The following is a 25,632-nucleotide window of genomic DNA, read 5'->3' as shown; positions in this document are numbered from 1 at the left end:
TGATCCCCGGGTGGGGAAGATCCCCTAGAGTAGGAAATGGCAACCCATTCCAGTATCCTTGTCTGGAGAATCCCATGAATAGAGGAGCCTAGCGGGCTACACTCCTTGGAGTGGCAAGATCCTGCAGTGCGAGCACGCGCGCGTGCACACACACACTCTCTCACACACATACACACACACAGCACTAGGTCTCATTAGGCACCCAGATTCACTTCCTGTGCGGTCTTGTGTCTCCATCTTCAGATGCTTTCTCTCATACACCTTGTTTTGGTTTATGAATATATGCTTGTTTCAGTCTTGAACTCATACAATTACACCAAGATGAGAGTCACCAGAGGCTATGCTGTGAGACAGCCAAGTGGCCAAGCCACTCTTTTCATAAACTAAAAGAAACAACTCACTAAAAGAGTGAGTTGGCTGAAGTAAGATAAATTGTCAAAGTAAGATGTCCAAAGGTGGGTACTACCTGGGGTGTGCCCTCTCCCACTAAGAAGTTCTTAATAATCACAATGAATAAAGGGGACGCGGCCTGCCCTGGCCTCCATCCTCCTGTGAGATACGAGGCCTTCTAACCCTGAGCAGGTATAAAGAAGCCCATCTATTTCTCCTGCTGGAAGATAGAATGCCTCTCTCAGTGGGAAAGGGGTAAAAGAATCTGCAGACTTCTTTACCCTGCCAACATCCTCTTTGAGTCTCTATCCCTCCCACATGCCCAGTACACTCAGGCCTCTCAAGAATCCCCTAAAATGTCATCACCCCAGTCCTGGCCAAGTGAGGATGAGGAGCCTCCTCCTTGGGAGCATGTCCTCTGGCTCTGAAGACCAAGAAACAGCTCTGCCAGCAGACTGCCTTTGGATTTGAACTACAACTAAAATTCTCCCCTGGGTCTTTAGCCCTCTGATGTGCCCTGCAGGTATGGGATTTACCACCACCTCCACAATTATGGGAGCAAAGTCCTTAAAACTGAGTTGTTTGCATGCAATACTGCCACATAAGCACTAGACGGCACTCTTTTTGCACTTTGAAAACCATGCCCAATTACATTTTAATTCTATTATGTTTTGCATAAGAAAATGAGGAAAACAATAGAAAGGGAAAGACTAGAGATCTCTTCAAGAAAATTAGAGATACCAAGGGAACATTTCATGCAAGATGGGCAAAGTAAAAGACAGAAACAGTACAGATCGAAAAGAAGCAGAAGAGATTAAGAAGAGGTTGCAAAAATACACAGAAGAACTATACACAAAAGATCTTCATGACCCAAATAACCATGATGGTGTGATCACTCACCTGGAGCCAGACTCTCTGCAGTGCGAAGTCAAGTGGGCCTTAGGAAAAATCACTACGAACAAAGCTAGTGGAAGTGGTGGAATTCCAGCTGAGCTATTTCAAATCCTAAAAAATGATGCTGTTAAAGTGCTACACATAATATGCCAGCAAATTTGGAAAACTCAGCAGTGGCCACAGAACTGGAAAAGGTCAGTTTTCATTCCAGTCCCAAAGAAGGGCAAGGCCTAGCAAGTTCAAACTATTGCACAACTGCACTCATTTCACATGCTAGCAAAGTAATAGGAGAAGGCAATGGCACCCCACTCCAGTACTCTTGCCTGGAGAATCCCATGGACAGAGGAACCTGGTAGGCTGCAGTCCATGGGGTTGCTAAGAGTCAGACACGAAGGAGCGACTTCACTTCACTTATCACTTTCATGCATTGGAGAAGGAAATGGCAACCCACTCCAGTGTTCTTGCCTGGAGAATCCCAGGGATGGGGGAGCCTGGTGGGCTGCCCTCTATGGGGTCGCACAGAGTCGGACACAATTGAAGCAACTTAGCAGCAGCAGCAAAGTAATGCTCAAAATCCTTCAAGCTAGCCTTCAACAGTATGTGAATTGAGAACTTCCAGACGTACAAGCTGGATTTAGAAAAAGTAGAGGAGTCAAAGATCAAATTGACAACATCCATTGGATCATAGAAAAAGCAAGAGAATTCCAGAAGGATATCTACTTCTGCTTCATTGACTATGCTGAAGCCTTTGACTATGTGGCTCACAACAAACTGTGGAAAATTCTGAAAGAGATGGGAATACCAGACCACCTTACCTGCCTCCTGAGAAATCTGTATGCAGGTCAAGAAGCAAAGGTTAGAACTGGACATGGAATATGGACTGGTTCAAAATTGGTAAAGGAGTATGCTGCTGCTGCTGCTAAGTCGCTTCAGTCGTGTCCGACTCTGTGCGACCCCACAGACGGCAGCCCACCAGGCTCCGCCATCCCTGGGATTCTCTAGGCAAGATCACTGGAGTGGGTTGCCATTTCCTTCTCCAATGCATGAAACTGAAAAGTGAAAGTGAAGTTGCTCAGTCGTGTCTGACCCTCAGCGACCCCATGGACTGCAGCCCACCAGGCTCCTCCGTCCATGGGGTTTTCCAGGCAAGAGTACTGGAGTGGGGTGCCATCTCCAAAGGAGTATATCAAGGCTGTATATTGTCGCCCTGCTTATTTAATTTATATGCAGGGTACATCATGAAAAATGCTAGACTGGATTAAGCACAAGCTGGAATCAAGATTGCCAGGTGAAATATCAATAACCTCAGATATGCAGATGACACCACCTATGGCCGAAAGCAAAGAGGAACTAAAGAGCCTTTTGATGAAAGTGAGAGAGGAGAGTGAAAGCCTGGCTTATAACTCAACATTCCAAAAACTAAGATCATGGCATCTGGTCCCATCACTTTATGGTAAATAGATGGGGAAACAATGGAAACAGTGACAGACTATTTTCTTGGGCTCCAAAATCACTGCAGATGGTGACTGCAGCCATGAAATTAAAAAACACTTGCTCCTTGGAAGAAAAGCTATGACAAATGTAGCGTATTAAAAAGGAGAAAAATTACTTTGCCAACAAAGGTCTGTCTAGTCAAAGCTATGGTTTTTCTAGGAGTTGTGTATGGATGTGAGAGTTGGACCATGAAGAAGGCTGAGCACCAAAGAACTGATACTTTTGAACTGTTGGAGAAGACTGGTGTTGGAGAAGACTCTTGAGAGTCCCTTGGACTGCAAGGAGATCCAACCAGTCCATCCTAGAGGAAATCAGTCCTGAATATTCATTGGAAGGAGTGATACTGAAGCTGAAGCTCCAATACTTTGGCCATCTGATGCAAAGAGCTGACCCTCTGTAAAAGACCTTGATGCTGGGAAAGACTGAAGGCAGGGGAAGAAGGGGACGACAGAGGTTGAGATGAATGGATTGGCATCACCAACTCAATGGACATGAGTTTGAGCAAACCCCGGAAAATAGTGAAGGACAGGGAAGCCTGGCATGCTGCAGTCCATGGGGTCACAAAGAGTGGGACGTGGATGAGTGACTGAACAACAACAATGCTTTTGCAAGGTTTAGTGAATTTTTATTATAGTACAGATATAGGCTTCCTTCATAGCTCAGTCAGTAAATCATCTGCCTGCAATGCAGGAGACCCAGGTTCGATCCCTGGGTCAGGAAGATCCCCTGAAGAAAGAAATGGCAACCCACTCCAGTATTCTTGCCTGGAGAATCCCATGGACAGAGGAGCCTGGTGGGCTACAGTCCATGGGGTCACAAGAGTTGGACATGACTTAGCAACTAAACTACCACCACCACCACAGATATAGGACCTGGTTAGATCAGAAATCACTGTAGCAGTGAACAATATCTAGTCTTCGCAGTTAACACCACATGTCATCTCACTGACAGCCTCCATGGACAGTGCTTTCACCTTGGCAGGTAATTAGGTCAGGGACCTACATACCTTACTCCCAAACCTCACAACAACCCTAAAGGTGACTACTTTTTTGTATAGAAAAGGTAACCCTTTATTAAAAAGCAGTCTAAACTGGAAAATGATATTGTACCAGCATAATTTATCAGATGATTAATATTACTATTTCTCTGCTGTGGAAATAAGTGTGTTTCTTTTCATTAGAAATGGCATGTACAAACTCTTCATCCATAAACATTTATATTCAATATTTCTGTATTCTTCAAGAAAATCAGAGATACCAAAGGAACATTTCATGCAAAGATGGGCTCGATAAAGGACAGAAATGGTATGGACCTAACAGGAGCACAAGATATTAAGAAGAGGTGGCAAGAATACACAGAATTGTACAAAAAAGATCTTCATGACCCAGATAATCAGGATGGTGTGATCACTGACCTAGAGCCAGACATCCTGGAATGTGAAGTCAAGTGGGCCTTAGAAAGCATCACTACGAACAAAGCTAGTGGAGGTGATGGAATTCCAGTGGAGCTATTCCAAATCCTGAAAGATGATGCTGTGAAAGTGCTGCACTCAATATGCCAGCAAATTTGGAAAACTCAGCAGTGGCCACAGGACTGGAAAAGGTCAGTTTTCATTTCAATCCCAAAGAAAGGCAATGCCAAAGAATGCTCAAACTACTGCACAATTGCACTCATCTCACATGCTAGTAAAGTAATGCTCAAAATTCTCCAAGCCAGGCTTCAGCAATATGTGACCTGTGAACTTCCAGATGTTCAAGCTGGTTTTAGAAAAGGCAGAGGAACCAGAGATCAAATTGCCAACATCCACTGGATCATGGAAAAAGCAAGAGAGTTCTAGAAAAACATCTATTTCTGCTTTATTGACTATGCCAAAGCCTTTGACTGTGTGGATCACAATAAACTGTGGAAAATTCTGAAAGAGATGGGAATACCAGACCACCTGATGTGCCTCTTGAGAAATTTGTATGCAGGTCAGGAAGCAACAGTTAGAACTGGACATGGAACAACAGACTGGTTCCAAATAGGAAAAGGAGTTCGTCAAGGCTGTATATTGTCACCCTGCTTATTTAACTTATATGCAGAGTACATCATGAGAAACGCTGGACTGGAAGAAACACAAGCTGGAATCAAGATTGCCAGGAGAAATATCAATAACCTCAGATATGCAGATGACACCACCCTTATGGCAGAAAGTGAAGAGGAACTCAAAAGCCTCCTGATGAAAGTGAAAGTGGAGAGTGAAAAAGCTGGCTTAAAGCTCAACATTCAGAAAACAAAGATCATGGCATCCGGTCCCATCACTTCATGGGAAATAGATGGGGAAACAGTGGAAACAGTGTCAGACTTTATTTTTCTGGGCTCCAAAATCACTGCAGATGGTGACTGCAGCCATGAAATTAAAAGACGCTTACTCCTTGGAAGGAAAGTTATGACCAACCTAGCTAGTATATTCAAAAGCAGAGACATTACTTTGCCAACAAAGGTTCGTCTAGTCAAGGCTATGGTTTTTCCTGTGGTCATGTATGGATGTGAGAGTTGGACTGTGAAGAAGGCTGAGCGCCGAAGAATTGATGCTTTTGAACTGTGGTATTGGAGAAGACTCTTGAGAGTCCCTTGGACTGCAAGGAGATCTAACCAGTCCATTCTGAAGGAGATCAGCCCTGGGATTTCTTTGGAAGGAATGATGCTGAAGCTGAAACTCCAGTACTTTGGGCACCTCATGTGAAGAGTTGACTCATTGGAAAAGACTCTGATGCTGGGAGGGATTGGGGGCAAGAGAAGGAGACGACAGAGGATGAGATGGCTGGATGGCGTCACTGACTTGAGGGACCTGAGTCTGAGTGAACTCCGGGAGTTGGTGATGGACAGGGAGGCCTGGCGTGCTGCGATTCATGGGGTCGCAAAGAGCTGGACACGACTGAGCGACTGATCTGATCTGATATATAAACTGTGTCTTTGATGAACAATATACAGTTGTTGCTATAATCTTAAATACAGAGGGGATTAAATTTGGTTCTTACAGCAGACAGGGCTAGGAGCTCCAGCAAATTCAAATCATCTAAATCCAATCAGGAATTAAGAAGATTTAAAGCTGGGTTTCAGTTCCTATGAGGCTGGTCTATTTCCAGTTTACCAAAACTTCAGTGGCTTTTAAAAATTTATTCTCCAGCTTTTCTACACGCATTCAGGTGGTGGTTTTCCTAAAACAACCTAGTTTGTCACTGTTGGAAGTAGAATGAAGGAAATTTTTGCACTGAAATATTGTACAACGTGTGATACAAATCTCCATTCATATCCCAAGGGAATCTTCAGTAAAATACACATTTTATCCCTAATTCTTCTTTTTTTCCCCTAATATTTTGGCCACACTGCATGGCATGAGGAATCTTAGTTCTCTGACCAGGGATGGAACCCTCACTCCCTGCACTGGCAGCACGGAGGATGAATCAGTGAACTACCAGGGAAGTCCCCTGTCCCTCCTGCAATTTTTTAATGCAAGAACAATTCATTGGTTCTTAAGGGTGAAAACAAGATTGCCTGCTGCTTTGTAGTCGGTTTGAGGCAAAAACAGAGGTTTCCAAAGGGACAGGTAGATGGCTTATATGTATTTGGAGTTCACACACACACACACACACACACACACGATGCTAAACTCAAAGTGTCCATGTTAAGCAAAAGAGCAACATTAAATAATTAAACGGTAAAGAAAAGTGCTCCATTCGTAAACTGAATTTCATATTGACTTTGAATTCACAAGAATCACGAGCTCTGAAACATTAAGACACATTTCTATTAAGCACAGGTCAATCCTTGGCTAAAATAAAGGTAAAAGCACATTTTCCTTATTATAAAAAGGAAAAAAAAAAAGGTATTATGTAGTAAGGTGTCCCACAGAGGGTTGTGTTGTTTTTGTTGTTTATAACACTGAGCTGAGTTACTGTTGAAGATAACATTACTATACAAATTTTGTATGGAGAAACATTTTTTAACTTTTCTTGCTTTGCTTTTATTTTAGTCAACTGCCTAGTACATGTATTAATGTCAACCTTTTATACTGGGGTAGAGCCGATTAACAATGTTTGACAGTTTCAGGTGAACAGCGAAGAGACTCAGCCATATATACACATGTCCATTCTCCCCCAAACTCCCCTCCTATCCAGGTTTCTGCATAACATTGAGAAGCGTTCCCTGTATTATACTGTAGGTCCTTACTGGTTACCCATTTTAAATAAAGCAGCATGTACAAGTCCATCTCAAGCTCCCTACCTATCCCTTCCCCATCCTTCCTCCCCCCAATCCCCTGCAAATATAAGCCTGTTCTCGAAGTCTCTGAGTCTGTTTTGTAAGTAACAGAACAATTTCTTCTTATTCACATCTCACCTAAAATCATCGTCCTTCACCTTGATCTCAGTTGTGTGAAATCTGAACCAAGAAATTTAGGACTAATTTTATCAGTAATTAACATTTTAAAAAATAGAGTAGGGAATTCCCAGGTGGTCCAGTGGTTAGGACCCTGTGCTCTAACTGTAGAGGGCCTGGGTTTGATTCTTGGTAGGGGAGCTAAGACCCTGCAAGCCTGGATGGTGCAGCCAAAAATTAAATTAAATTAGAAATTAAAAAATAGAGTTTTACCAAGACTATCCCTTTCACCTCCATTCCCATATCTTTACAGTTGTCAATATTTAATTAATATAAGGCTTCTTCTAAACCCTTAAGTGAAATGGCTAATTAAGAAAATGCTAATGTGTACATTTTCCCCTTAGCAAAGGCGTATCTAACTGCTTCTCCTGTTATTTTTCCCCAGTAAGACAATGCTTGCTAATTATCTGCCTTACTTGTACAAATATCTGATTTACTATTAAATATACACAAAATAATTTATGCGAAACACATACATAATAAAGTAAAAGAGAGATAATAGTTTTGCTTTAAAGAAAGGAAATGCTTTAAAGAAATTCTAGCTTTATAATAAAAATCATTTGTTATCTGTGCCTCAAAGTGGACAAAAGTACGCTTTAATTTTTGTCTCCTTATAGTATTACTAGGAATATTATTTTGAGAAAGATAATTTTAGATTACTTATTAACATGATTTTTATTTTCAAACTAATTTTTATTGGAAAGAGTACAATTTCCTAGAGTCAGTTTGTTTCAGAAAAAAACGCTACCGATTTCCTTAGAAGTAGATTTTAATCCTTATTACCATCTTAATTCTTTAAAAAAAAACTTGGCTACATGTAAGCGTGGGGGATAAAAATTGACTGCGTGAATTTGAATCTTTCATTTCCACATATTAACCATCTGAATGAGACCATTTATAATCCTTTCTGAACCTCAATTTCTTCATATGTAAATGGAAATAAAATTCCTTCCTTGTGTGTATGTTCTGGGGATGCATGATAATGACTATAGAATATGCATACAGCATTTGGTACCCGGTGTTCTTGCCTGGAGAATCCCAGGGACGGGGGAGCCTGGTGGGCTGCTGTCTATGGGGTTGCAGAGTCGGACATGACTAAAGCGACTTAGCAGCAGCAGCAGCAGACAAGGAAATACTAGTCATTATGCTAAGAACCTTGACTCCATAGGATAATACATATTTGAGAAACAGTCACAAAACTAATGCTTTAAAGCAGTGAAACACTATACCATAAGGAAGGTGCCTGGCCAAGTAGTTAATGAGGGCGGAAATCTATCCAGCCCATCAATGGAAAAGTGTTTCTTTTCTTATTCCCATGGGCCAGTGGAGCCCTGAATCAGCCTAGGGAGTTCCAGGGAGTTTCTAGAGGAGTCCTTCAGGAAATTGACGCAGAAGCACAAAATGCAGACCTCAGGGGCAACAGAGGCTGACTGATGAGGAGGTAATTGATCAGAGGGCGCTGATCCTTGTCCACAGCCTAGGTGGGCTGGTAGAACCCCAGAGGAAGGCTGTGTGCTGTGGGTTGGCATCTTCCTGGAAGTCCTGTGACGGAGAACGTTGGTAAGAGAGCAGTGGGCTGCCCCCAGGGCCTCCCAGAAGTACCACAGAATTAACCGGGGAGATCCCTAACTGCAAGGGCCTTTGTGGATAAAGGTATGGGACCTGGGTTATTACGAAGGACAAGATTACGGATATCTCAGTATATTCAGCAGCGACAGAGGTTATTAAAGAACAAGTGGGCTCCTTCCCCACTGATGAATGCCCTGGTCTTATCAAAGCCCCCAGAATGAGGCTCAAGTCTAAGATAAAGATGAGAGCAATCCCAGATAACTGGGCTTTCATTTCCACCAGGGGAATAAAGTGAGTTTCAAATGTAAATTAAACTTAAAATTAAACTTAAAAAAACTTAATGGGTCATAGGATTCCCTCCTATGGGACATGATTCCCTCCTGTGCAATTCAGAAGGGATTAATACATCTGATCATTTATTACTGGTAAATCAGGGATTCTTCCAAAGAGACTACAAATTGGCAATAAGAGAAGAAAGCATGTCATGTCTGTAAATTTCATCTTAAAAGTTCCTTTAGAAACAAAAAAACACATTATCTGTACTTGCAAGTTATGCCTTATGAGAGAAACAACAGCCATCAAGGGCTGTGAACGAGCTCTGATGGGATACAGCATTGGTGTAAAACTTAAAAAAAAAGCATTAACTATGAGAAACCTCCTCCTTCTGGCCACAGGTTATATCCCCACAGCCAGGGCTCCCAAAAACTTTGTGACAAGAGCATATTCTTGACTCTAGATTATTTGAACAATCATTTAAAGAATGTCTTCTTTAATCAGAGGATACTGTTCAAACCTTGCTTAGCCCTGTATTTTAGGAAGAGTAAAATGCTAGTGTGGTCATCCGGCTGTTTTTTTCTCTCTTGATGTCCTGAAATTTGCTGTTCATTGTGGTTTACAAGTGTTTAAGTAAAGTCTGCTTCAGTGCTTCTCAAGCTAACATGTGCTACAGGCTTATTTACTAAGTTGTGTCTGACTCTCTGCAACCTCTTTGCAACCCCAAGGACTAATGTGTAGTCTGACTATTAAATTTTTCTTTCCTATTCATTGTGGATGTTGTAACTTTTAAGTATAATAAAAATAAATTATTAGAAAGCAAAATGGAAAAAAAGATGCACAAAACACAAAGTCCAAAAGTTTTATCAGTCAATAGACATAATGTTACTCTGTCAATTGCTAAAAACTTTTCTAAACATTTATTCTCTCAATCTTTCTTTTTTTTCAAAAGCTATTATTTTTTATATAATATAATTTGGTAAGGAGTTTGATGTCCTTTTAAAATTTTTTATTTATTTATTTTTTTTGTCATACCCCATGGCATTCAGGATCTTAGTTCCCTGACCAAGAATCAAACTAACGCCCCCTTCACTGGAAGCACAGAGTCCTGGACCACCAGGAATTTGTTCTTACTTTCTGTACTTATCATGGAGTGGTAACCGGTAACTGCTAGCATACCAAGTGTTACACACATTAGCTATTACATTACATTAGCTATTACATTAGAAAAGGTTCAATATGTGTCTTTTAAATACACAGCAGAAGAACATAATAGCTCAAGTTCAGTTTTTTGAGCCTTCAAAGTAATAAAGAAGATAATTTAAAGCTTAAAAACCTACTGTATAAGACGTTAAGAACAAAATTCTTTTCTTGGATTTAAGCAAATGCGAGGCATGAATGCCCAAGTCAGGTTCATTACTATTTTTTAATGAAATTTATGGTCATCTGACTGTAATAGAAAGTAATAGTCAAATGACAATTGTCTGCTGAGCACACCATTCATCCCTGTGGGAATGCAAAGTCCCTGCAGAAAGCATTACCAACTCTGGGAAAACTCCAAGACAATGGAACAGAGAGGCCCAAGATAATTATTCTTAAAGAAGGACATTTAGGGACTTCCCTGGTGGCCCAGTGGCTCAGACTCCAAGCTCCCAACACAGAGGGCCTGCGTTCCATCCCTGGTCAGGGAACCAGATCCTTCAAGGCACAACAAAGAAGCTGCTCCTACGTGCCACAGTTAAGACCCGGTGCACTCAAAAATATATATATATTTTTTAAGAGGGCTTCCTTGGCTCTCTAGTGGTTAAGAATCCGCTTTGCAATACAGGGGACACTGGTTCAATCTCTGGTTTGGGAAAATCTCACATACCACAGGGCAACAAAGCCCGTGGGCCACAACTACTGAGCCTAAATGCCGCAACCACTGAAGCCTGTGTGCCTAGAGCCCCCTGCTCCGCAACAAGAGAAGCCACTGCGATGAGAAGCCCGTGCTCCCCGCAACTAGAGAAAAGCCTGAGCAGCAACAAAGACCCAGCACAGCCATAAATAAATACATATTAAAAAAGGACATACGTACATTTAAATTTCCTCTGGATTTTTACAAGATTAGGAACATACACAAGTGGATATTGTAATGGAAATATTTTCATTTCTTCATTTAATAAATATTTATTAAATGCCTTTTGTGGATGTGTGCTGTCTTAAATGTCACAGGACAAAGAGTTTACAGTTTAAAAAAGATATGTACATATAAAGAACACATCACTGAGTAGGAATGGCAAGGGCTATATGAAGTATTGGCCATGAAGGATTTGATTTGTGAGGCTACTGGTTACTCCGCAGTGTCTCTAAAAATTAAAAGTTTGATCTCTGGGTGGCAAATACATTTTCTTCTAGATACTGTACAGCAAACAGTAGTAATACTAATTAAAGTAGCCTTTATCTTCTGTAAGTTTCACAGGGAAAATGATGAAAGATTAGAGTGTACTCTTATTTGTTCTGCCTAATAACTGCACTAAAAGATTCCATTTTCAATACTCTTACTAATATTTCCCTTTTTCCTTCCTAGTGGAAGAGATTAGATATGACTATCCCATTGCCTCAAGTGTTATTTGACACTGAGAATATAGGTGTACTACCCATGTCTTATTTTTTTCAGCTTTAATAGGATGTAGCCCACCAGGCTCTTCTGTCCATGGGATTCTCCAGGAAAGAATACTGGAGTGGGTTGCCATGCCATCCAGGGGATCTTCCCAACCCAGGGATCGAACCCAGGTCTCCCACATTGCAGGTGGATTCTTTACCATCTGAGCCACCAGGGTTATACACATTTCTCTATGTTAGGCACTTAAAATATTATTTCAATGAATTTTTGGAACATCTGTATGAGAAAAGCGTCATTATTATCTCCATTTTATCAAGGTGGAAACTGAAGAGCTTGCCCAGAATTACACAGCAAGCAAATGGTTTGAGATTGGAATTCAACTCATTCGATTCTTGCCTGAATCCTGAAGAGTCACCCCAGCTCTGGACTCAACAAGTCCCTGCATTCTTTTTCATTGGCAGTCAAGTTCACAAGTCCTGCATGCAGCTATTGTGATATTTCCATACTTACAAGACGTTAACAAGGGAACTCAACCACTCACAAAAGCAATGACTATATACTATCAGCAATAACTTAAAAAAGATAGAAATACTTTCCAACAACATGAAGTTTAAATCTACCAATCTTCACAAACAACAGTGCCTATCTGCCTATCTTATCTACTGATAGAAGTTCTTCTATTCGCAAAGAAAGAATAAGTCCATTTACAAGGTGATATACAATGTATATCTGATATACAATGTATATCTATACACTGTATATCTGATATACAATGTATATCTATACACTGTATAGATCAAACCAGAAATGCAAAAGGAGGTATGATGAGGGATGGGGAGACGGGAAACCAGTGTGAAGGAGGGACAATGTGTATATCAAAGACACAGGGAAATGAAGGTGAAGTTGACAAGTGCTAGCTCACACATCCGGGGGTGTGGGAGAATGGGGTAAAGGAGGCAACTCAGTATCTCTGCCTCTGGTTTAAACGTGTCACTGGAAAGAGCGAACCCCTCTTCTGTGGGCTAGTCATTCATTTAATCTATGAATCAGAGATCAAAACTCATGCTATTACACAGCACCTTAATGAAAAAGAAAAAGGCTCTGAACTGAAAGTTTGCATATATCCCCACTGAAATTTCAGTATTTTTAATTTTAGTAAAGGCCAAGAACAGAATCAGGTCAAAGGTAAGATGCATAGATCTTCCAAAAAATATAAATTGTGAATGAGGACTTTTTTTTAAAATGAGTGGTGGTCTTAAAATTAGATTAACTGTTTCTCAAGATTTTCTTACCTTTGTTTGACATGTATCTACATTCTCTTTAGCTACGCTTTTCCCCCTCTTCCCTCTCTTATTCCTACTTTAACTACCTTTCACTCTTCACATATCTGGCTTGAGAAAACCAAATATATGGTTTTATTATTAGTTAAGCGGGCTAATGATTAACAGCAGCTATCTGAAAACAAATAGATAAGGTGAAAATTGTTGTGCAATTTAAATCCATTGTTGAAGGATTCTTTCTTATTCAGTGTCATAGTCAACCCAGATGTCCAGGAGGGAAAAAATACATTTTAAGATGCAAAAGGTCTGTAAGAACGAAAGAAAGATTTCTTTTTTTCTTCCCCCTTGTCCCTTTGTACATTTCATGATTAAAAAAAGAAATGAGGTATGAAAGGAAGGGAATATGACTATTTGTATATGCAAAAAAAAAAAAAAATAACTAATGTACTCAAAAGTGCTGTAGGGTGTTCCACAGAGAGAACAAACAAGCATAAATAAGAAGATCCTTGAACACACGTATCTGTGCCTATTATTCCTCAAAGCAATTTTATAAAATTCAGTGTCTGCCCTTTCAGGACAATTGGATATCTCTGCCAATGCAGATTAGCATACTGTAAACAGGGCCAAATACAGTGTTATTCAAAAAAGTATCCATTGAGCATTTTTGGACAATGCTAACATACACTATGGCAAGCCACTCCAGTGTTCTTGCCTGGAGAATCCCAGGAATGGGGGAGCCTGGTGGACTGCCGTCTATGGGGTCGCACAGAGTCGGACACGATTGAAGCGACTTACCAGCAGCAGCAGCAGCAACATAGACTAAAATGTTCAAGAAAGAAAACCACACTAGTGCTTTCACGGGCCCTACTGAATGTTTCAGTGCCTGCTGGAAAAAGGACTAAGATTAGAGTTCAAGATCAGTGTGTATATCTGTTTGCTCATAAAACATTAATTGCATAAATGTGAAGGACCAGTAGCCAATAACAAAGGTCTAAGTCCTTAGGCATACATATTTTAGCCACTTGCAGGCATGCATGCTCAGTCGCTTCTGTCCAAATCTTTGAGACCCTATGGACTATAGCCTGGCAGGCTCTTCTTTTGTGAGGATTTTGTGAGGATTCTCCAGGCAAGACTATTGGAGTGGGTTGCCATGCCCTCCTCCAGGGATTCTAGCCACTCATCCAAATGCAACTGATTTTCCTTTAGGGGGAAAAATCAGTTAATTCATCTATTTCATAATACAATAATTTAAGTGAAAAGAAACAACTTACTACTTAACTGCTTATTTTAACACTGAGATGAGTGTCACATGGCTTTGTGAAAATAGTTATTTGAATTTTGAATGACTTAGAATCAGTCTTAATGCCAAAGCTTTCCAGTCCATTTTTGTGGGCAGAGGAGAGCTTTTCTGCTAGCAGGCCTAACCGTTCTTCCTTCACTAGACTACAATGAAGAAATCTGCATCCAGGAATGGGACTTCCTGATTTGTGCTTGACCATTTCACTACATTTGCCCTTGACTGTATCCTTTTGTGAAATTCAGAAGGCTGAACATCTTTATACCCACTTAAGAATAGCTATATCCTGTGCTCATTAATAAAATAAAATTTGCCTGACTTCTGACATCCACATTTTCCAAGAGGAATGTGTGTGAGTTTGTGTGTTGAGGGAAGTGTCTCCCAATTCCCATTGAGATGGTCCCCATGAAGTCAGTCACTGTTTGTGGAGTATCTCAAGGCCCCATGGCAAGAACGCAGGAGCTCTAGGATACGAGATACAACAAATCCATTTGTGTCAGATGATGTTATGCATACGTAAATTAACTCCATGTCTCATACCAGAAAAAAAAAAAAAAAAAAAGATCCCACTTAAAGGGATGAGAATTGAGGCTGATCCTTGAAAAAGGGGGGAGGCATGAGTCTCACCATTTCTTAAAATGAGAGCTGCGAGTGTAGTAATTGGGTTACCTGCACATCTGTTAATCCTGCATCAGAGAGAAGGACTCAAAGGCTCCTTTCTAAATCCTTAAGGAAACCAGACTCTCAAATGATCTAAAAGGGAAGGCTTCAGCGAGAAAAGAAACAAAATGTTGCCCCTCTTTCACGCAAGCCCTGTTTCATCGTCTCTCCTTCACTGATGGTAAACACCAGAGGATTATTTCCCAGAAAGCTAAGCGCAAGCCTGTCACAGCCTGTATTTTAAAAGAACAGAAAGCCAAGGAATCAGGACCCAAGAAAAGTGCAAGGAGGGTGATCCAGGGGAGTTAGTGGAAGTAATGGCAAATGGCGCCGTTCTGTAACCGGGCGCCCGGCAAGGTGGCTGTGGCAGGTGGAGGGGTGGGGTCCCCAGAAGGACCTGCCTGGCCCCAGCGGGGCTACTCACCCTAGCCGGCCGTCCTCCGAGTCGCTGTCCGAGGCCCACTCCTCGCCGATGTCCGGCAAAGTGAAGAACAGGGTCTTGGGGCCAGGCCCGGGGGGCACCCGAGCGCTGGGTTCTTTCTCCCCAGGGCAGGGGGGGCGAGGGTTCCGCGGGCTCGCGGTCACACTGCTGCTGATGCTGCTGCCCACCGAGCCCCCGATGGACGGATACGCCGCCCAGACCGCGCCCGGGCCCGGGGGCTGCCGCGCCACGACCACCAGGTGGGCGGGGGAGCCCGCCGAGCTGCGGCCGCCGCTGGAGGGGGCGGGCGGCAGAGCCAAGGGCAGGGGCGAGGACCGGACTTTGGCTGCTCCAGGGCTACTGGGCAGCGAAGCGGGAGTCTCCACAGCCTCTGCCGGGCGGCCGGCGACGGAGACTCGGACGTGGGGGGCGGCGAGCAGGGGATGGAGCGCGGCGGGCGTCGGCTGCAGCAGGACCGAGGGCCCCCGAGAGCTAGACGGGGAGTCGGGGGCCAGGGCCGGGAGGACGGTCAAAGTCCGGGCCGCGCTGAGCGAGGTGCCCGGGCGGGAACCCGCGGCCCCCGCGGCAGCAGCGCCTCGGGAGGGGCTGGAGGAGGACACCGGCGAGGAGGCCGCAGGGGGCGCCGTCGAGGTCTTGAAGATTTTGGCAAAGAGAGACCCAAGGTCCAACACCGCGACCTTCATGTCCTGGCCCTAGAAACGCCGTCCTGGCTGTGGCCCGAACCTCAAGTCCACGCGGAGCCGGGCTGCAGGGCTCCATCCACCGCCGCCCGCAGGGCTCGGGATGAGGCGGCCCTGGGCCGGGGCGGGGCGCGGCGGGGCCCGTGGAGTCCCCTCTAGTCGCGCACCCCCGGGGGGCCTCTGATGCTCTCTCCTAGTGGAGGAAATCCTGCGGGCGCTCGGCCCCGCTACTCCTCGGCCGGACCTTCCCCGACGCCGGGTTGGCCGCCCTCTGCGGTGAGCAGATCCTTCTTTGCCTTAGCGCTGCTGCGAGACCCCAAGGGCAGGGGTCCCGGTGCCCACGGGGGGCGACTCCTGCAGCCGCCGGTGCCACCGCGGGCGGAGGACTCAGACCCGGGCCTCCGGCCCCCGAAGAGACCCCGACGGGCCCCCGGGACGGCGCAGGCGGTTGCTAAGCTAAACAAAAACCCGGATTAGCTCACTGCTAATTGGGCCCCAGACTGCAGCCTCCGGCTGCGTCTACAATAGACACCTGGGTCTCCTCCTTGAACCTCGCCTTAAAGGAACACTCTCCAATTTATCACCCTTAGAACTTCACCAGATTTGCAGAACTCTGGGCAAAATGATACGAAGTTTGAACACAAACCTGGGAACCATAACCCTGATTCCAAAAGATCTGGGACTTAGCCGAAGGCCAAAATGAAACATGGCCAGTCTCTGATAGGAGGGAAGGTTAATAAGAAGCTGTATTCAGATCATTTCTAGAGTATGAGCTTTCAGGGTTTAAGCCCTTAATCATCGGATTGATTCTGAACACAAGTAATGTAACTTGAAGGGAGAGTCAGCACAAAGGGTCATTGCTGAGTGAAGCTTGATTGAACTTACCCAGTTCCTTGGGAGCTGCACTTGTCTGCGGCCACCTCTCTGGGATTTCTGATTTTACAGGCCCAAGACCTTCATAGCTGAGCAACCTCTTAGGATGGAGCCCCAGTAACTTAACTCATAAAATACTGATGTGTAAATCCAACTCAGATGTGTTAAGTAATAACAGCTGCAGTGTTGTCTGCTCTTTCTCTGAGAGAGGAATTTCCTGTTGAGGTCAAATTAAGTTGAGCCCAGAATCAAAGCAAGGGGAGTGAGTCATATATATGATATATATTTCATATACAGAGGGCAGTAATATAAGGGAGCAAATCACCCTTCTCCATGAACAGCAGGGAATTCATCCACCTGTCTTCAGTTATTTCTATGCTTTCATTACTAACCACTTCCATTATTGCACACGCCTTTTTTTACATACATGCTATTATTGTTGTATAGCTGTGAAGTCGTGTCCACCTCTTTTGCGATCTCATGGATGTAGCCCGCCAGGCTCCTCTGTCCATAGGATTTCCCAGGCAATAATACTGCAGTGGGTTGCCGTTTTCTTTTCAAAGGATCTTTCCCACCCAGGGATCGAATTTGCGTCTCCTGCATTGGCAGGCAGATTCTTTACCTCTGAGCCACCTGGGAAGACCACTTTAAATACAAAGATACTGTCAATAAGGCCAACAGTAAAGTTCCTACTCTTTCAAGTCCCAGCCTTGAAGGTAGTTTGTCTCTGAGGTGTGTTTGCAGGTATCCTCTCTGTTACGGGCTGAACTGTGTTCCCCCCAAAGATATGATGTAGTCCTAACTCTGTGTGTGTATGTAACCTTATCTGGAGATATTAATAGGATCTTTACGATAAAATCAACATAAAACAAGGTCATTAGCATGGGCTCTAATCCAATACCCTTAAGAAGAGAGATCTCTGAACACAAACACACAAGGAGAATATCATGTAATAACAGAGGCAGAGGCTGGTGTGAGGCAGCTGTAAGCCCAGGGGCGTCAAGCTTTGAAGGCCAGCGCCCGGAAGTTAGGAAGAGGCAAGGAAGATCCTTCCCTACAGGTTTCAGAGGGGGCTTGGCTCCACTGGCATCTGTTATCAGACTTCTAGTTTCCGGAACTGTGATAGGAAACATTTCTATTGTTTTAAATCACCCGGTTTGCAGGACTTCCCTGGTGGTCCACCTTGCAATGAAGGGTGAAAGTGAAAGTCGCTCAGTTGTGTCCTGCTCTTTGCAACCTCATGGGCTATGCAATCCATGGAATTCTCCAGGCCAGAATACTGGGGTGGGGAGCCATTCCCTTCTCCAGGGGATCTTTCTAACCCAGGGATTGAACCCAGGTCTCCCACATTGCAGGCGAATTCTTTACCAGCTGAGCCACCAGGGTACGTGGGTTCAGTCCTTGGTTGGGGAGTTAGGATACTGCATGCCATAGAGCAACTAAGCCCATGTGCCACAACTACTGAAGCCCACGTGCTCTGGAGCCCATGCAACTACTGAGCCCATGCACCACAACTAGAGAATCCATGCATTGCAATGAAAAGATCCCACACACTGCAACTAAGACCTGACACAGCCAAAATAAATAGATAAATATTAAAAATTAAAAAAAAAATCACCCAGTTTGTGACACTTTGTTATAACAGCCCTGTTGCTGCTGCTGCTAAGTCGCTTCAGTCGTGTCCGACTCTGTGCGACCCCATAGACGGCAGCCCACTAGGCTTCTCTGTCCCTGGGATTCTTCAGGTAAGAACACTGGAGTGGGTTGCCATTTCCTTCTCCAATGCATGAAAGTGAAAAGTGAAAGTGAAGTCGCTCAGTTGTGTCCGACCCTCAGCGACCCCATAGAGGGCAGCCCACCAGGCTCCCCCATCCCTGGGATTCTCCAGGCAAGAACACTGGAGTGGGTTGCCATTTCCTTCTCCAATGCATGAAAGTGAAAAGTGAAAGCGAAGTCATTCCGTTGTGTCCGACTCTTCGCGACCCCATGGACTGTAGCCTACCAGGCTCCTCAGTCCATGGGATTTTCCAGGCAAGAGTACTGGAGTGGGGTGCCATTGCCTTCTCTGATAACAGCCCTAGGGAACAAATACACTATTGGGGTAGTAATTAATATTTGGGATGCTTCATGATCATAGGATCTTTCTGGTACCTCTATGAAAGTCTTCAGTGGGTGTGCTGCTGCTGTGCTAAGTCGCTGCAGTCGGGTCTGACTCTGCGACCCCATAGACAGCAGCCCACCAGGCTCCTCTGTCCCTGGGATTCTCCAGGCAAGAATACTGGTGAGGGTTGCCATTTCCTTCTCCATTGCATGCAGGCATGCTAAGTCTCTTCAGTCGTGTCCGACTCTGTACGACTCTATGGATAGCAGCCCTCCAGGCTCCTCTGTCCGCGGGATTCTCCAGGCAAGAATACTGGAGTGGGTTGCCATTTTATTCTCCTCAGTGGGTGTATTGGCTCTAAAAAGCTAGCTACAAATTAAGATAATTATCATAATTGTCTAAAAAAATCGACAGGGAGGATGACAGAATATATAAAAAGGACAGAAAAAAAAAATACCATGGTGGTTTAAACAGTGGATGTAAGAACCTTCTGGTCAGCCCGCTTCATGAAGAAGGCACAATGGATAAATGATTGATCCTTTTGTTTGAAGGTCCTTTGAAAACGACGGATAATTGCAAACATGATAAACAGTTCTACAGAAGACGCTAGGTCTTTTATACCCATTGTTCATCTGTCAACAGTCTTTCAGACAGACGTTAGAGGCTACCCGGCTTTTCTGTTAATTACCAGTAGCATGTCATTCTTAAAACATGAGCCCCGGGTGATGTGCCATGATGGCCTGGCTCAGCAGAGTAGAGAAGTGAGGGTAAATGCAGCAAATCATCCTTTCTAATTTTGACAGTGTTGATTTTGGAGAGACTTTATTTGAAATGTCAAAGCTGTGTTTTATGTGATAAACTTCTCCTGTTTAAGTTGTTTAATTAATTGTTTTTCTAATGTGTATAATGATGCTTGGCTACATCACTGAGAAAGTATTAGGAAGTGATGACCATGTTGCTATGTAGAGATATTATGTTTTGGAAACCTGAAAGTTAAAACAACCTGAGGAATTAATCTGTTTAGGGATTTATATTGTCTCAGTATGACACCACGGTCAAGATTCTATAAAGAAAAATACTATCAAATCTGATTTTATAAAAGAAACAACTAGACTTCCAGGCAAGGAAAGGCATTTGTTGATTTGACAAACATTTAGCTTAGTACCTGGGTGGAGACAGTACGGTATGGAAGCCTTTGGGGCTAGACTTCCTAGTTCACACTGTCTCTGTTACTGGCCAATACCCATGGCTCTCTGTTCCTTAGTTTCCTTATCTGTAATCCCAGGGTGATAATGGTTTCTATCTGAAATAATGGGACTTGGAGAGTTACATTAATGGACACATGCTTGGAATGTGATATGATCCCACAGCATAAGCTCTCAGTAGATGTTGGTTTTTCATCACATGTGATACCAAGTTACACTGAGAGGATCCTCTTTATCTCAGCACAGATGAAGCCCAGGGCTCAGGCAGCAGCGCCTGCAGCTGCATTGCCCTCCAGCGGAGCACAGGAAATCCGTGCTATGCGGTGGGGCTGCCGGGCTCAAGGGCTTTAGGTCTCACCAGCAGGTCTCTGTCCACTTCAAGGGCCTGCATGTCCAAGTTTGTGCTTAAAGTGAACTGGGAGGTACACAGCAGCCCTGTGCCTGAGAGTTTGATTTGTTATAAAGCCTCAGTTTTAGCACATAATAACTGTGTGCAAGACTAATGAAAGGGAGCAAGAACCTATGGAGTCCTCCTGGGTATAAATCCTTTCTGTGTTTGTAGGGAAAGGTTTCTTCAGCCTCCTAGAACTTCCCAGAGTTCCAAAAGGCAAATTCAAGCCCCTGCTAATCAAGGAAGTAGATGGGGAGACAGTGGAAACAGTGACAGAGTTTATTTTTCTGGGCTCCAAAATCACTGCAGATGGTGACTGTAGCCATGAAATTAAAAGACACTTGCTCCTTGGAAGAAAAGCTATGACCAACCTAGATAGCATATTTAAAAGCAGAGACATTACTTTGCCAACAAAGTCCGTTTGGTCAAGGCTATGTTTTTTCCAGTAGTCATGTATGGATGTGAGAGTTGGACTGTGAAGAAAGCTGAGCGCTGAAGAATTGATGCTTTTGAACTGTGGTGTTGGGAAAAGGCTCTTGAGAGTCCCTTGGATAGCAAGGATATCCAACCAGTCCATCCTAAAGGAAATGAGTCCCAAATATTCATTGGAAGGACTGATGCTGAAGCTGAAACTCCAATACTTTGGCCACCTGATGCAAAGAGTTGACTCATCTGAAAAGACCCTGATGCTGGGAAAGATTGAAGGTGGGAGAAGGGGACGACAGGGGATGAGATGGTTGGATGGCATCACTGACTCAATGGACGTGAGTTTGAGCTAGCTCCAGGAGTTGGTGGTGGAAAGGGAGGCCAGGCGTGCTGCAGTCCATGGGGTCCCAAAGAGTCAGACAGACTGAACTGAACTGAACTGAATCAAGGAAGTGAAGGAATTTGGAAACAAAGGAGGAACAATCAAGAAACAATGGTGCAGCGATTAAAGCAGGGTCCAGGGTCCTCATCAAAGGACACACAGACCAATACCTTTGAGTTCTTCTGAAAGAACTAAGGTCTCCACCCATGTGGAGGATGGTAACTTCCAGCTGAGTCCCGGAACATCTCTTTTATCTTGCAATCAACCAAAGAGAAGAAAGTCACACATCCTGTAGCCTCACCCAAAGCCTATAAAAACATTTCGCTGAAAACCATTGAGGGGTTTGAGATTTTTTGAACACAAGCCACTCATTCTCCTTGCTTGGCCATTCAGTAAACCTCTTTCTGCTCCAAACTTTGCCCTTTTCAGATTCTTTGGCCTCATTGTGCATTGAGCATGTGAACTTCTGTTCCATGACACTTGTCAGTCTTGCAAAAGACTGATAAATTGAAATCTTAAAACATTTTCAGAACCAAGGTAATTGCTGGGGGGTGAGAGGGGGAGGAAAAATCCCTGAATCTTCATGAAAAACATTTCACAAACCAAGACGCTCCAGAAGAGGAATAGAGAGGAAACTAAAGAACTAGTTAACAGTTCTCTAAAAAAAGTTTGCAACTGTAGAAGAGGAAGAAAATTATTTTTCTCTCTACACCTTAGGTTCATTGACTGGGCCCTAAATAAAAGACTGAGAAAAGAAAGATTAACAAGAGTAAAGTTAAGAAGCTTCCCAGTAAGGAAATAATATTTGTACTATTTTTCTGTAACACCAGCTAAGATAATGCATCAGCAAGAGAAATTGAAAGCGTCTGATAAAATATTGATAACAAATACTTACGTACAAAGAATTCACAAAAGCCTAGCTCTCCACTTGAAGCAGAGCATATGGCAGTTGACACCGGAACAGATCGAACCACTGGCTGGGATTACAAAGCACATACTGATCCAGAGGAGGAAAGTCACCCGTAGCAGAGGTTTTCAGCTAGAGTTTGTCCTCTGTGGACAGACACTCCAAGATGAAGACGGTAGTAGGAGGATAAGAGGAGAGGCTGAGCCCTGCCCAGATGAGATAGAGACGACATATTCTTCATTCTCAAGGTCAAGGGGAGCTTCCTGCCTACACTTGTACAGAAAGGCTCGGTGGAGGTCAAAAAGAGTGTGCTGATGCCAACCTACCCACGGGCCTCTTCCCTGGAATCCATCTTGGCTAAGAGATGCACGCCCAGATGGGAGGACCCTGAGCTAAACCAAACAGACTCAGAACAAGGCCAAGCAAGGTGACTGGTCAGAGGAAACCCAGAAGAAACGCCCCATGTAAGAGATTCAAAGTACCACGAGGGCATGACTCCCTGCCTCTGCCCCGTGTGCCTGCTCACAGGGACTCTTGTTCCTCCTAATAAACACTTGACTTTTTTCACTGCTTTCCGTTACATTGTGGGAATTCATTTCCACAAAGCTGACGGGCCAGGGGCCTTGTCACTGGCCCCCGGGTCAGCGCTCTCACTCTGGGACCTCATTCCATCTCTGGTCAAGAATCAAAATGGTGCTTCAAGCCGCTGCAGGCTGGAGTGACTTGAGATTTAGAAGACAAGGGAAAAGGACTTCGTGTTTCTAGGGGCAGCCAAGTGTGGGACAGTAAGAACATGGGGAGAGTAATGGAAGATTGGCTGCTAGTGAGGTTTGTTACTGTTGACCTTTTCATGGTGCCATCTTATCTCTTCCCGGTTCCTGGTTCGGGAGGTTTTTTCGCGGGGGAGGTGGTTTGTGGTGGGGGTTCGCCTTCACATGGGGATTTCTGTTCTGCTTTCAGGCAGATGGTGGTGGTGCGGATAGGGATGCAGATTGCTCATCCTGGTTGTCCTTTTTCTCAATTGCTGTCAGCTCAAAATGACCCTTATGCCAGTGTCACACATTTTGGAGTGGTATACAAAGCATGACGGGCATAAAATATTCTTACCTTTGACTTATAACACTTTAAATGTTTAAAGTTCAGTAGATTATAAAGGACACGATGCTTATAGTTCTGACTTTTAAAGTACAGCAAGAAAAGGCCACTGTGAGGAAAACTGGTTTTAAAAAGCACAGAGATAATTCATATGATAAATTTAAACAGTTTTCAAAAGCGACAGCACTTTTGGGGAACTGACTCATCAATTTTCCAGGAATACAGTCAAGGACCCTCTCTCTTTGGACTCCTCCAGTGATCATTTCTTTGTTGTTATGGTAACTGGCCATAAGCTTTCCCTGGTTACTTAAAGCCCTGTGGCCAATGAGCACACAAGGAAAAGCGGAAGATTAAGACAGGCGTCACAGAAAGGTGAGTTCAAGCACAGTTTTGAATATTTTATTGATTTCGTTTTTCATTTGGCAATGTTACATGGCATGTGGGATCGTAGTTCCCCAACCAGGGATGGAATCTGAGGGCTCTGCATTGGAAGCTTGGAGTCTTAACCATTGGACCACCAGGGGAGTTCCAATATCTCCTTTTTTTTAAAGATAGTTTCTCATATAGCATGGACAAAATGTCCTAGTGTGTTAATTACTGTCCAAGCTGTATATTAATAAATCTGCCTTTAAGAGGCTTATAAATATTATAAAAAATAATTACACACACACACACACACACACACACACACACACACACACATTAGATTAGGGCTTCCCAGGTCACTCTGGTAAAGAATTGTCCTGCAATGCACGAGACACAGGAGATGAGGGTTCGATCCCTGGGTCAGGAAGATCCCCTAGAGGAGGGCATGGCAACCCATTCCAGTATTCTTGCCTGGAGAACCTCATGTTCAGAGGGGCTCGACAGGCTATAGTCCATAGAGTTGCAAAGAGTCAGACAGGACTGAAGTGACTGAGTATGGATGAGTGCATATATTAGATAATAATAGACTATAATAACATATAATTGGGTTGTTTGTACTTTTGTACCTTTGACTGTTGTGATGTAATGAATCTGCTAATATCTCTTTGAGATCCTGAACAGTAACTCTTTTGGATTGCTGACCTGAAACAAATGCCAGATATTTCTTCAGCAAAAAGGAGCTAATTTGGGATCAGCATAGAATTGCAATTGGGGTCCATAACCAGGGTGAGCCACGTGCAAGTTCCCACACAGCAAGAGAAGGAGACCATCTTTCTAGGGAGGAAAAAAACCCCAGCGAATTAAGGAGAGCTGTAGTAAACAGAGTCCCTGACTTTTCATTGGCTGAGTCCTTGCCAGAAAAGAGAGTCTTTCTTCTTCCTGTTTGGCTCAGCCATCCTCAAGGGTATGACAGCGCCCTCTTCTGGTCTCTGTTTATTAATGTTTTACGGGATAAATACCCACAAGTGGGATTGCAGGATCATTTGATACTTGCAGTTTTTTGAGGAATCTCCATATTATTTTCCATAGCAACTGCACCAGCGTGCAAGGGTTCCAGTCTCTCCACAACCTCACCAACACGTGCTGTCTTTTGGTTTTTTCAATAAAATCCATTTCAACAGATGTGAGATGACACCACACTGTGGCTTTGATCTGCAATTCCCTGATGCTGAGCATCTACCCATACACCTGTCGGCCTCATCTCACACCATACGCAATAATCAATTCAAATGGGTGGAAAAACGTAAACATTTAAGACCTGAAACTGTAAACCTACTAGACGAGAATACAGGGGAAACCCTTCAAGACCTTGGTATTGGCAATGATTTCATAGATAGGACCCGCAAAGCACAAGCAACAAAAGCAAAAAATGGACGAGTGGGACTACACCAAACGAAACAGCTTCTGCACGGCAATGAATACAATGGAAAGAGTAAAGAGCAACCTACAGAATGGGAGAAAACATTTGTAAGCCGTATATCTGATAACGGGTTGTGATATTGTGATTTATCGTATGTGTTGGCCTTTGTTCATTTCTGGCACAGAGCTAAAGTCCTCGAAATTCTTTCAGTGAGAAGAGCAATGGGAGCAGCTTTTGTTGTAATATTTGGTTTCTTGATCTCAGTTCCTGAAACACTCAGAGCCATAAAAGTGAAGCTTGGTGTCTTCACTTTTCACCACAACTGGCTTTAACTTAATGAGATGATGTGGAAAGAACCTAAGGATGGGGGCTGGGTGCCAGCAGACCTGAGCATGTGATTAGAGGTTTGGAAATTTCAGTCGCACCTCCACATTCTGGGTAGGAGGGGACTGACACTGAATTC

General features: G+C 43.8%; 1 protein-coding gene across 4 annotated transcripts in view; it reads right to left on the bottom strand.

Annotated features, from left to right (window-relative positions):
• The window catches only part of FAM149A (family with sequence similarity 149 member A), a 43,386-nt gene extending 24,976 nt beyond the window's left edge, over positions 1-18,410 (bottom strand). Inside the window, exon 1 of one of the 4 annotated variants that reach the window (XM_059882205.1) lies at positions 15,306-18,410. In XM_059882205.1, coding sequence (XP_059738188.1) covers positions 15,306-16,006 — 701 coding nt within the window. In that variant the 5' untranslated portion in view covers positions 16,007-18,410. The remainder of the gene's footprint in view (positions 1-15,305) is intronic. The other 3 variants (XM_005225976.5, XM_005225975.5, XM_005225973.5) reach the window with 3 other exon arrangements.
• Between the last annotated feature and the right edge of the window lie 7,222 nt (positions 18,411-25,632).

The sequence above is a fragment of the Bos taurus genome, chromosome 27 (assembly GCF_002263795.3).
Source record: "Bos taurus isolate L1 Dominette 01449 registration number 42190680 breed Hereford chromosome 27, ARS-UCD2.0, whole genome shotgun sequence".
Lineage (NCBI taxonomy): Eukaryota > Metazoa > Chordata > Mammalia > Artiodactyla > Bovidae > Bos > Bos taurus.
The sequence above is the reverse complement of the archived record's forward strand: the minus strand, read 5'-3'. Positions and strand labels throughout refer to the sequence as shown.